The 13189-nt window shown below is 38.9% G+C and overlaps 1 protein-coding gene across 2 annotated transcripts; it reads left to right on the top strand.

Moving 5' to 3' along the window:
* Window positions 1–1511: 1511 nt before the first annotated feature.
* LOC103185323 (tetraspanin-8) lies at window positions 1512–12905 on the top strand. Of its 2 annotated transcripts, none has more exons than XM_007903757.2 (10): window positions 1512–1621; window positions 1822–1950; window positions 2284–2491; window positions 3865–3927; window positions 5347–5478; window positions 8218–8292; window positions 8419–8514; window positions 9533–9661; window positions 10869–10952; window positions 11680–12905. In XM_007903757.2, exons 3-10 carry the CDS (start codon window positions 2432–2434, stop codon window positions 11731–11733), a joined length of 693 nt encoding a protein of 230 aa, XP_007901948.2. In that variant the 5' UTR covers window positions 1512–1621; window positions 1822–1950; window positions 2284–2431; the 3' UTR covers window positions 11734–12905. The 2 variants fall into 2 exon arrangements, with proteins under 2 accessions (XP_007901948.2, XP_007901947.2); XM_007903756.2 differs by having other exon boundaries at window positions 2213–2491.
* The last annotated feature ends 284 nt before the right edge of the window (window positions 12906–13189 follow it).

Raw genomic sequence — 13189 nt, 5'->3', positions numbered from 1 at the left:
TGTAGCGCGCCTTTCACGTCGGGAAGACGTCCCAAGGCGCTACCCCCAGAAAGGGGATCGGCCAATCGACTAAGAACTAGGTTCCTACTTACTAATAGATAAACAATCAATTGCATTTATATGGTTTGGGTTAACTGAAGTAACGTAGGTCAAGAAACCTTGATGAAAAGCAATAAATTGTCCTTTAACTGATTAAAATTGCAAACTCTGCTGACTTTGCAGAAAATTGAGTGTATGAAAGAGGAACTAAAGGTGAGTGAACAATGGGGAAGAAAATGAAGGAATATAAATGGGAGAAAAGTCTTTTGAATTCCACATAAAGAACCACTGGTATCAGTTACAGACATTAATGAATTTCCTGGAGTGGATATAATCACTTTCAATATATAATTCCTCATTAATCCTGTCTGTGGCAAATCACATTGCTCCCAGTCAAACAAATACAATTATACCTTTGTACATTTGGCTAATAATTGGGAAAGCTGTTTGTTTACCGGATAGTTTTTATAAAATAAAATTCTTATGATATTTCCTTGTCTGAGTGAAATCTAATAATCTAATGCTGGAGCTCCCTCCCAGAGACAGTATGTTCCGGAGGGACTTGGTAATAAAATATTGTCTAAAGGCATATGAAGGCGCTATTGTAATGCAATAACAACAACAAATTACGTTTGTATAGTGCCTTTCATGTCAGGAAGATGTTCCAAGGAGCTGGACAGTCAGAGATCCACACCCGAACTGGTGGTTGGGATCAGGAGGGGTCGAGGGCGAGGAGCGTAGGTGGTAGGAGGGTGATTTATATTTATAAGTACTTATAAATCACAATTTATATCATTTGACGCAACTTATATCTGATTAAATCTGACACAATTTATATCATTGAATTGCGGACTTAAACAAACAAGCAGCTTGTCAAGCTCTTTTCCAAAGTCAGTATCCTGCAGTGCCTTCTTTAATCTGCTTTTTGCTTGTTAAAGCCAAATTANTTTTTTAACCCTGTTTTTTTCAGGGAATGTCAGATGGTGTGCGCCATTAAATGAAGTTTCTTTATTGTTCCAGATCGTAACATTTTAAATCAGTCAAGTAAAATTGTTTGCATTGCCATAGATCCTGCTTGTTGGGTAGTTTTGCAGCCAATTAAAACCAAAAGATGTTGCTGGGGATAAGGGGCTCTGGAGGTAGGAGCAGGATGAGGGTAAAGCACTGTGTGCAATATGGAGTGGGGCAGTAACATGAAATCAGTGCAAGTGAACCATTCTACATGCATGATATTCATCATCGCATTTTAAGCTTGTAACCAAATAGGAAGACATAAAAGTTTATAAACACTTTCATGACCAAGTGATAAGTTTGTAAACAAAGGTGGGGTTTGCAACCAGCGTACTTTATTGCACTCTCTTGATGTGTTTAAAATTATGAAAGGGATTGATAAGGTGAACATAAATCCTCTTGTTTCCTCTTTTGTTGGTGAGATCACAACAATGGAGCATCTTTTCCACTGACAGATGAAAAGGAGAGTTTGGGAGCCTGGTGAGAGAATGTGGAACTACTTACTGGGAAAAGCCATGCTTGAAGCAAAGGATGATGTTCCAGGAAACTACATAGGAGAGGAGAGAATATAGTGAGTGTGGAGAGAGAGAGAGAGAGAGAGAAGGGGGAGTGTAAGGAATGGGTAGAGGTTCTGGTGGAATACAGTCACTAACATAAACCAACTGGAGGGAATGGCCCCTGTTATCAGTGCTGTGAGCAGAAACCCTGTCGTGATGCTTCTGTTGAGGCGTGTCCTGGTTGGAAAGATTTCACCCTGACCATCCTTTGCAGATGCAGCACTTGGCCAAACAGACCAGGAGAGGCAGACAGACAGACAGACTCTGGGCGGTGGCTGAGTGGGTCCCAGTGCAACTCCTAACACTCGGTCTCTGACCACTCTCCCCTTTCACACCAGAGCAGGTGAGCACATTTGAAATAATTCTAATAATAGTAATAATAATAACAATGCGAACCGATTAAATTACTGGGTGAGGAATGCACGTCTTAAATGTAACTAAGTGGGTGGGAGAGAGGGAGCACTTACAGTGGGAGGGGAACAGCGAACAAAGGCTGGAAGGACAGAGACGTGTGTTGTTGCAGGTGGTGGGGAGGGGAGTGGGTGGGGAGTGGGTGGGGAGGGGAGAGGGGGCTCTGACTCACTCACTCACTCACTGACTCTCAGGTGAACCCTTCATTAACGCCCACATTTTGCTTCCTGAAAAAAACACATTCACAACCCGGATCCGGTGAGAGGAAGAACATCACAGAGTTTTATTTGAGTTGTGTGTATTTGAGCTTCTTGAGGGCGATCAACAAAGACAGACCAGAACCCCCCACCAACAACACCAACAACAACACCACCACCCACACCACCAACAACACCACCACCCACACCAGGACGATGGCTGGGGTCAACACATGCATCAAATATTCCATGTTTCTCTTCAACTTGGTATTTTGGGTAAGTTTCCTTTTGGAAGTAACTCTCTACATTTTTTTTTCTCTCCCAACTTGCACAGCCGAAGGGTATTTTTTTGTTGTTGTTTTGCTTTCAGTATATATATATATATATATATATGTATATATTTTTTGGTTTTTGCTTTTTTTCAGTCCGGGCTAATTTTTTTTTCTTTTCTTTTCCCAAGTTAAGATTTAATCGTATTTTTTTTAGAACAAAAACACTGGGTCGGGAAGCGAATCGACACCATGGCAGTGATTTAAATGTTTTTTTTAACAAGAAAGTGGCTCTACTGTAGCCCATCTGTTTCGAAACCAGTTCACTTTAGAGCCAATAACCAATAAAATAATAAATTAATAAAATAATAAATAAATAAACAATCAACAATAAAATAAAACAACCCAGATCCGGCGCGAGGAAGAACATCAAAAGTTTTATTTTAGTTGTGTGTATTTGCGCTTCTTGAGGGCGATCAACAAAGACAGACCCCCCGCACCACCACCAACACCACCAACCACACCCACCAACCATACCAGGACGATGGCTAAATAAATAAATAAAAATAAGGCGATCGACCCTTCGCCTGTCACCTCTTCCAAATAGCTCTGAACAGATAACCTCCCACATTGAGTCTTAAAACGTGGCTACATGTCTCTCGAACTTCATTCTTCCCCTTCAATTTTACTTTTTTTTTGGTTTATGTTCTCTGCTCTTTCCTGTTGTGTTTTTTGTTTAAAAAAAGAAGGAAAGTTCTCAACCTGATCCTCATTTGAACAGGACAATTTATTTCTTTACAATGAGCCCAAATTCAAGCTCGAGATTCTGACCAGAGATATGGATGCAGTTGTCTAGTTCAGTTCAAAGGTTCAAGTCATCATAGTCAACTATTGCTTGGGGGGTTGGGGGGGTGATTGCAAAGTATCATGTGTTGCTTTTGATAGAGGTTGATAAATGCTCTTTTGCTGGGGAATGTTTCTTTCTGTGTACAATTTAGACATCACAACTTCCTATTTCATCCCCTGTGAAGCAGTGAAATCTGAACTGTTCACCATCCCCTTTTATTTCTCTTAATGAACACGCCACGATTCCCGTCCTCCCCTTCTCAAAACTCGGGTGACTCAATTCAGATATCCGATTAGTTTCCCTCAGCAATATGTCCTATCTGAAAATATCTTTAAGAGGTCATACACACAATTATCTGCTGATGCATGTTCTTCCACATTTATTTTGTTTTTTTTATTGTTTCTGAAAATGTATCACAATATTTGAGTTTGATATTTGAGAATTAAAAGATACAGTGAGTTGTTTTGATTGTGTAGCTAAATCTGCCATTTGCAAAGCACTTTAACTGATGTTGAGCCTTTGTTTTCTTTCAGTTGTGTGGTTCTGTGATACTTGGAGTTTCAATATGGCTTCGTGTTAGTGATACTATGCCAGAGGTAACCATGGTTTTACAATGTCTTAGAGCAAAAAAAAACATACTGTATTTTCTTTCAATTAATGCTGTCCTGCACAACAACCTCCCCCCACAATGACATGTGGAGTCCTGTAGCTCAGTGGTTAGAGCACTCGCTTTGCAAGCAAGAGACCTGAGTTCAATTCCCGGCAGGGCGAAACCTTGGGCAATTTGTTTCATGGTTGTTTTTTGGGACTTTGTTGTGTGCAAATTGGCTGCTGTGTTCACCCACAAAATGCATAGGCACTTCAATTTACTGTATATTATGATTAGTTATTATTATAATCCTTGAAGTGCTTGTGAAAAATACTGTATCAAAAGTAAGGATTTTTAAAATTAAATTGGAATTTTCTAATCATACGTTTTGATTTTTTTCCGGTTGCCCCCTGCCTCTATAAGCCATTAGAATTGTACTGTGTTAATTGTATATTTGCAGTGATCCCCTTTTAACTAGATTCTTCATAATCATAGTAAAATGGGCTATATCAAATGCAAGGATTATTATCATTAATATTGTACAAATTCATAAGTGTTTGATGTTTATGAGCCATAATAAAGTCATAATAAAGTCCATCCTTGGACTTTAACATATTGCGAAATTTGCAAAATATCATAAACTTTGAGAAACATTCGTGGTTTGTATCTTTATCCCAGCGAGAACCTGCAATCTTGATACCTAAACCACATGTTGTTTTGATCAGTTACAGTAAATATCACAAGAGAAGTTCAGATGAAGTAAGTGCTTTGGCCTGTTATCAGGATGGTCCAACTGGTGGCTCACGTCCGCACTCCTCACAACAACCCCCCCCGCCCCCCCACCAGCCCACTTTAATTTCATCTGGGCCACCCGCGCACTCTATAACCAGTAAATGTTATGCTTATGCAGCCTGTGGACGTTTCTCAAATAGGCACCTGGCCCTCAGCAGCCAAGAGGTTGGACCACCCTGGCCTGTTGGATCTCATCCTTCCAGAATATACACCCTCCCATCACAGTGCTATGTTTTTTTTAAAAAAATGGGTTCAACATTCTGACCTCATCCACTCTTCCTAATAATTTGTTCCAGTCATTAATTACTCTCTGGGTAACGAAATAGTTCCTGATCTCTGTCCTGAAATTACCTTTTGCAACCTTTAAGTGTGACCTCGGTTCCCTAATAATGAATGATGCTGAGTTACATTTTTCTTTTCAAGAACTCCCAAAATGATACTCTCGTGAAGGGCGCTATATAAATGGAACTTGTAGTTGTTGTTCTTATTTGGCTGAGAATATGTTTTTCAAATAAAAGTAAATTTTTTAACATTAAAAGTACATTCAATTATTTTTTTTTAAAATATGATTTTTAGCTTTTTTAAATTGCATTCTTTATTGTTTCAATTTCATTACTTGTCCTTCTCATTGCAGAACTCCAGCTTGGATCTGCCAAGTCTTTATCCTGCTGTTAATCTTATGATTGGTATTGGGGCCATCATTATGGTGCTTGGGTTCTTAGGTTGTTGCGGAGCGATTAAAGAAAGCAAATGCATGTTGCTCCTGGTATGTATTTATTCACAAAGCTTTCCTGTCTTTGATCTTTACTTGATAAGAATTTTGGTTTCCATTGTTGATGGAGGGTAACTACATTTTTGGTTAGGTTATAATCTTCATAACTTTTTTTAAAAAAGCAAATCTTCCTTCAATGGCTTAGTGAATCAAGGTAAGTTTTACAAAGCGAGCTTGATAAGGTATGAATATGGGCTGATGAACAGCAAATGGAAATCAATACAGATAAAATGCAAGGTACTGAACATAGAAAGTAAAATTATTAGTAAAAATAGGGAATACTGCATAGATGGTCTAGAACTTGTCAAGGGAAAGTTGAAAAACCACAGAGGTGTGAATAGACTCATTAATCGCTCTCAAAATAGCATCAGGCAGCAGTAAATGAAACAAACAGGACGCTGGGCTATATTGCGAAATGGGTTGGATTCAGATCTCCAGAAGTCATGTTCAAGTTGTATGTGTTCTGATCAGACCACACCTAGAGTGCAACATACAGTTCTTGTTATTGTGGTTTAATGTCTGGTTGTTCTACACTGGGCACTAAAGGCAGCACAGAGAAGAGCAACAAGGGTCATCCCCAAGGCTGAAGGAATGAACTATGAGCAACAACTAGATAAACTAGGGTTCTTCAGTCTAGAAAGAAGCCATCCCAGAGGGGAGCTTATAAAGGTATATAAGACTTTAAATGGAATTGAGAAAATAAACGTTGAATACTTTCAGATCTGCCAGGGAAGCTGAACAAGAGGGCCTAGAATTATGATAGTGGGGACAGTTTCAGGTCACAACTCTACTCGCAGGGTAATTCCTGACTGGTGCAAGTTACCAAGAAAAGGGTTTGAGATCAGGATGCAGCACTAATTAGCTTGAAACCATGTTGGGAGGACTGTAGGGAGTATATTCTGGAAGGATGAGATCAAATGAGCTGAAGGACCTTCTTCACCTGAACTTTCCTGTTTAAGTCCTATGCTGAGTTATCTCACTGCAGGTAGGACATAGGAATTAGGAGCAGGAGTTGGCCATTCGGCCCCTCGAGCCTGCCCCGCCATTCAGTAAGGTCATGGCTGATCTTCTAACCTAACTCCATCTGCCTGCCTTATCCCCATATCCCTTAATTCTGCTATCCCTTAGGAATCTATCAAACTCAGTGTTGAATATGTTTAAGGATGGCAGTAAGGGCGGACACTACAATTGGATTCTGCATACCTGAATTAGTGAGGGTAAATTAGGTTGGTATCGAGTTCTCCCCATCGGTAGGTGCGTCTGTGTGGATGTCACATGAGGATAGGATCAGGTTCTGTATGGAGCAAAGGAAAACTCGGAGTCCAAGAATAGCATCAGTATGGAGGCTAGTTCAGAGCAGAGTGTAGAAGCAGTCACCGATTTCGCCTTTGGAATGGTTAATATTGCAGGAAGATCTTGAGGGAAGTTATTATCTTACTGGTTTGGGATCCAACCTGATTCATAATGAATCTGCGATGGCCAGTTTCACAATCCTTTACGTAATTAATCATTCACCTCCTGTCTGTTTGTGGGATATTGTGGAGACCTGGAGCTTAGTCGCCTCTCAAGCAAGAGACCTTGGTTCAATTCCCAGCAGGGCAAAATGTTTCCTTGCTCCACACGCCTCTGTTTATGTAGCAATAAGTAGGAACCCGGTTATTAGTCAATTGGCAGATCACTTTTCTGCGAGTAATAATTCCTTCAAAAAAATAATAATAATAAATTGGTCACTTCAATCCACGACTGTTTCTGGGACACTGCTGTGTGCAATTGGGTGCCCACAAAATATACAGTCAATTCACTTTACAATATATTCTGTAAACCGCTTTGAGACTCTCAAAGATGTGATAAGATGTGATATCCGCTTTTTGGAGTCTTGTAGCTCAGTGGTTAGAGAGACCTGGGTTTGATTCCCGGCAGGGCGAAACCTTGGGCAAGCTTATCTGCAAGAAAATAATCAATACACTTAATAGTAATTACTTTAAAGACCTTTGGTGTTTGACATTATAGGCACAAAATCAAATGCAAGGATTATTATAAGAACAACACAAGATTACATTTGTATAGCACCTTTCACATCGGGAGGACGTCCCAAGGCACTGGACAGAGTACAGCATTTCAGACCCGGGCTAGGGTTGGCAGGGGGAAGGGAGGGGAAGGAGGTTGGCCGATGACATGGTCGAAGAGGAGGGTTTTGAATCAGGACTCGAAAAGAAGAACATTTAGTTAGGGCAAAACAATATCATTTAGAATGGATAAAACGGAACCTTCAAGTCCAAAATTCAAGAATTGGAGCTAAGATCATATCCTGGATTAAAGTGATTTTTGTGCTGTATTTATTCTGGATGTGTATAGCCTGTGTTTAGTCCAAATTCTGATTTATTGGAATTCTCGTTTATTTCCAATGTAATGGCCAAATAACTGGGAAGAGAATTGAACTTTCAGAGAAATGTGTCACCTGCATTTGATAAAATAAATGAATAATTCACTCTCAAAGCTTTACCCTCATGGGCTAAGAGAATAGGAAAGAATTGAAGATAGATCCAAATAAATGAGAGTGCGGGTGCATGAAGCTTGCAAAAAACTAATGAACATTTCTGTAATGGATGAATGTCAGAGTTGTTATTACCATGTTTTCTTGGAATATAATTTCACACTAGTTAGATATTTTATTTATCTGCCAAGTGTATTTATAAAATACAAAACCTTATTAATGGAATGTTCTTCTTTCAGTTTTTTATTGGCCTGTTTCTTATTCTGGCACTTCAAATAACTGCTGGCGTTTTAGGTGCAGTTTATAAATCAGAGGTAATGTTTTTCATAATATTTCTCATTTTGCTTTTTTAAAAAAAATGAACTTAAATGTATTCCAATTAAGATTATACTTCCAGATTGTTTTTAAAGGTGAACCAGATGCTCTTTTTTTCCCCCCAGACTGAATCAAAGTTAAATGATAGTCTTCATGCTTTAGTGCCATTAAATACACAATCAGAAGAGATTAAAACTGAGATAGAGTTGATGCAGGAGAAGGTAAGTCGACACTAATTTTGGATGACAATTTTGTACGATGCCCATCATGAAAGAAAATAAGCACTTGTAGTCAGGTTACTTCCTTAGTTAGCACTAGTGTTATTCATGTTATTCACTATTCATGTTAACTATGATTTTGGTATTAAGAAGCATCTCCATTGGTACGATTATATGTTACAGAATCTATAAATTTTTAGACATTTGTGTATCTAAGTCAAATATAAATTGAGTAACAACATTTCTTCAAGGTTTTTAGCATTGACTGCACTTGTCAAATCTAACATCCATCAAAAAAATTCCATCCAAGGTAGAAATTGAAGAAAGAGAAAAATAGCAGAGAAGGGGAAACAAACAGAAATGCAATGTTTCTTATTTTGGGTACCAGAGTCAGTATTGAGAACTCCAGGGTTGGGTGTATAACATGGGTTAGATACATAGTAAAGCTTCCTACAATCTGCCCAACATTGAGTTTGACAACCCTCCCTCCCCCTCCACCCATCTCAGAAGTGCACCACAGGGATTGCAACATTTGTGTAAAAAAAAGCATAAGCTAGAAAAATGCACAAGAAATCTGGTGAGCAAACAAGCATTGCCCTTCAAAACTAATCATTCCAGGTAATTGGTTCATCCCTTCATAATGACGTACATGGATGTAGGATTTGTATTCCTTTAAATTAAACGTACTTTAAAAAATGTATTTGTATGTTGTATAAAAAGAACAGAACTGTTATCCTGGTATGACTGTGGGGGAGCGGAGATGGTAGGATGGACATTCTGGAAGGATGGGCAGAAGGGGCTTCCTAATCAAAACCATTCTTGTAATCTTGCGATGTGATTCCCAACTAGATGCAGCTCACTCATCTCATTTGTTTACATATGCTATTAAACTGGGGCTTGTATGTCTGCTTGTGTAGTGGTGAAAGAAAATATTCTTCATCTTTAGGATTATTTTGCTCCTCATACACTAAGACCTTTTACATTAATACACTTTTATGTTTTCCTTTGTTTTGCATTTAAGTTTAAATGCTGTGGTCTGCTCAATGGCTACAAAGACTGGGGAAGTAAACTTGTTCCAGAATCCTGCAAATGTGATATTCAATCATCGTCGGAATGCATAAAAACACCTGATGGTTCATACTGGAGCAAGGTACCTCAACTGCTGTTAACTTACAAAAATAAACCATGATTAGGTTTTGATATCAAACGGAAATGATTAGGAGTACTTTTTTTAAATTGCCGATTGTTTGAAACTTTAGGTTTATTCAGTCATTTATAGCTTTTCTATCGATGTGCCATCACTGCACCTTAAAGTAAATCCTGTGAAGCACTTTGAGACATTTTGATGATGTGCTGAAGCACTACGTGAAGTGCAAGGATTATTATAATTTTAAATAACTCTGATTATGGGTGAAATTGCATTGATTTCTGCTTATGTTGGCAATCCCATTGGAGATTGAGCAAAACCATAACATTTTAAATGAGGTCAATGTTTTTCAATTATTAAAGTAACTATGTTCACAAGATTTTGAATTCACTCAGGGTGAATTTCCAAGCTTTGTAAACTGATGTCAATCAGTTATGAATCTATCCTACAATTACATATATGGAGACTCTTTGAATTATTTTTCCCCATATGCCTTAAAATCTTTGCTTGGTAGAGACCCAAAGTTCCATCCAGTCTTTGCCTGTAAGGCTATTTTGTCTTAAAACCTAAGAGGGCGTAGAACTGTCAAAACTTCTTAAATTCAAGCTCAATTTGGAGGCTGATTTTATTAACAGAAAGGTTCCAAAGTAGTCTGAATTTAAGAATTTTCCACAATGTGGCACTATGTTTAAGACTAAAGCTGGGTATCTATTTCTCTTTGGAATGTCTCAATCAACTGTATCTGGTACAGTGTGTTTAATATACTTACAAACACTGGATTTTTTGTTAAATTTCCCAGTCACTATTAGTGCATTATAATTTTATGCTTCCTTAAAAAAAACTCACCTTTGCACTTTCTTACAGTGCATCTATTTCACCTTTGCTTCAAGCCATCATATTTTGTAACAAAGTAGGTTTAAGTATGTCTAAATTCAAATAAGTCTGAAAAAAAATTGACATGAAGGATGAAAGTAAACTTCTGGCCAGATGAACATTTCTATCTATGGTGTATGCTATTTATTCCCTAGATGAATATATTTCTGGATTTTTCTTAGACTGAGTCATTCAAACTTTTAATTTTGGGGGGTTTAATTGCTGTTTCATATATTTCATTTGACTGAAGATTACACCATGACTTGTTAAACTATGGTCTTCTTTGTTGTTTCAAGTACTATTTGGTATTTGACAACTGTTTTCTTTCTCCTTTCAGACATGTTCTGTCAAGATAGCTGAGGTTTTAGAGGCAAACCAAATGATAATTATTGGTGTTGCCTTTGGCCTGTTAGCAGTTGAGGTAAACTATTATTCTGACTTCTTTACAACATCAAGTACTTTGGTTTACGAGAACGTGCACGCATGTGTATGTAATGTACACACAGTGGAAGCTGCTTTGGCCAGACGCTGGGTAAATCAGACAAAACGCCCAGCCCCGATTCATTTGTATTCTTGCCTGTTTTAAATATGCCGGTTATTTGGACAAAATTCTGCTTACTCTGGACAAAACGCGACTACTCACTCGCCACGAGTGGCTCCGGGATGGAAACGAGAGGCGTCAAATTGCGATTGATTGACAGCGCACTCCAGCCATTCACAAGCGACTCTGGGCTGTCAATCAGTGAGGGGATGGTGGGGGGCAGAGGAACAGGGAAGAAACAAGGGAGGGAATGGGAGGAGTCAAATCACATGGATTGACAGCTGGAGCCGCTTGTGAATGAGCGGCGGAGTTGCTCATTCAATCACAAGCAACTTCAGGCTGTCAGTCACCTCGGAGCCGCTGCTGATTGGTCCCTTTCATTGAATGGGAACAGCATTGCGAGGGAGGAGACAGTAAGAGCTTCGGTTAGCCTCAGACCCTCCTTAAGACGGACAAAATTGCCCAATGTATCTGGCTTAAGCAGCTTCCGCTGTGTGTGTATGTGTGTATATATATATATATATATATGTGTATATCCAAAAAATATATTTATATATACATAACATTTCTGCAGTAACACAGTTGTACTGTTTTTTTAACCCCACAGCTTTTTGGACTGATCTTTTCCATGATCCTCTACTGTCAAATCAAGAACAAGTGAGCAGGAAGATTCCCTTGACTCAGTGCCTTGGTTCTTCAGGAGTTCTTCATTTTGTATTTTTTTTAACAAATATTTCTAATCCTTCGACTGCAGTCTGCTTGACTCAGTGCTTTGGTTTTCCAGGAGTTCTTAATTTTGTATTTTTGTTTGAATATTTTTAACCCTTCTGTTGCAGTCTTGACCTCCTGAGTTTTTAAGTAAGATGGCTCATGTTGAATGTGGAGTTTCCATTGTGTAACAATACATAGTTGTGATTATTTGTAGGTAATTCAGGTTATTTTGGAATGCACTATTAAATCAATAGCTGAAACTTGTGTTATTCAGATTTGCTCTACCCCCACGACCATCACCCCCACGGCCCCCCAATTAGACGCTCCGTTCATTCAGTGAACACAGACCTGCTTGATGTCCCCCACACTCCCCATCGATGGGCGAGATATCAGACATTTTGCTCACTCCCCCACCCCGCGCTTTCTAGAATTCCATCCTGGAATCCCTCCAACTCATTCTCTTCCTCCCCATTGTTGAAGACTGCTTCAAGACTTGCTTTGCCAGGCTTTCAGTCATTTACTTCATGGTTGTTTGTGCGATATTGCTCTATCCAAATGGGTTGCCTCAACCACCTACAAATACGTATTCACTACACATCACAGAAACAATTCTGTGGAGCGCTTTGAAATGTTTTTGATGTTGTAGGGCGCTCTATCAAATGGAAAGAATAGTATTATCCTGTGCTAATCTCTAAAAATAGTAGTATGTTTAATAACGCATAGGTGAGGCCTGCTTAACTTGTGCTATCCCATCTAGACTCCCATTTGTTGACAAAATCCCGAGCATTGGCAAATAAATGTGAAGTATGAATTCACCATTATCGTTGGTAATTAGCTAGTAACTGGGTTTATGTGGGGAGGAGTGCAAGAAGAAGGAGGAGTGTGATACATGACCCAAAGTTTAAATAATGCTGTAAAAGTATCCAACAAATTGGATATTATGGCCATGATTAGGGCCAAATTGTATTGGGATTTTGAGCAAATGATCCAGAATGAAGTTATAATGTTTAATCAAAGTGGATATTGCATGATTTTAATCTAGAAATATTCTTGGTGGCTTGAAGATGTAAATACTTGTATATGGGTTCGTAATCACTATGATTAAAAATGAATACTTGTCAATGCTCTCTTTTGTGTGCAAGATGGCCAGTTCTGATTTGGAAACATTACTTCCTTAATTGGCTTGCAGAGAGGTAAGCAACTGCTTCTTAAGCTTAACAACTCCAACTGGTGGAGTCTTCGCTCAATGGCAAGGGATTTGTGTTCAAGCTGCGGATGGTGGCACTACGCAGATGGTGGCAGTGCTTTTATGCATTCATGCTGAGCTGCGTTGCCCACCGACAAGCTTGCAGGGAGTTCCTCAAATCTGCACTTGTTGGATTGCCAATTAACAACTTAGTGACTTT

This window comes from Callorhinchus milii, unplaced genomic scaffold (assembly GCF_018977255.1).
Source record: "Callorhinchus milii isolate IMCB2004 unplaced genomic scaffold, IMCB_Cmil_1.0 Scaffold5, whole genome shotgun sequence".
Lineage (NCBI taxonomy): Eukaryota > Metazoa > Chordata > Chondrichthyes > Chimaeriformes > Callorhinchidae > Callorhinchus > Callorhinchus milii.
This window is presented reverse-complemented; position numbering and strand designations above follow the sequence as displayed.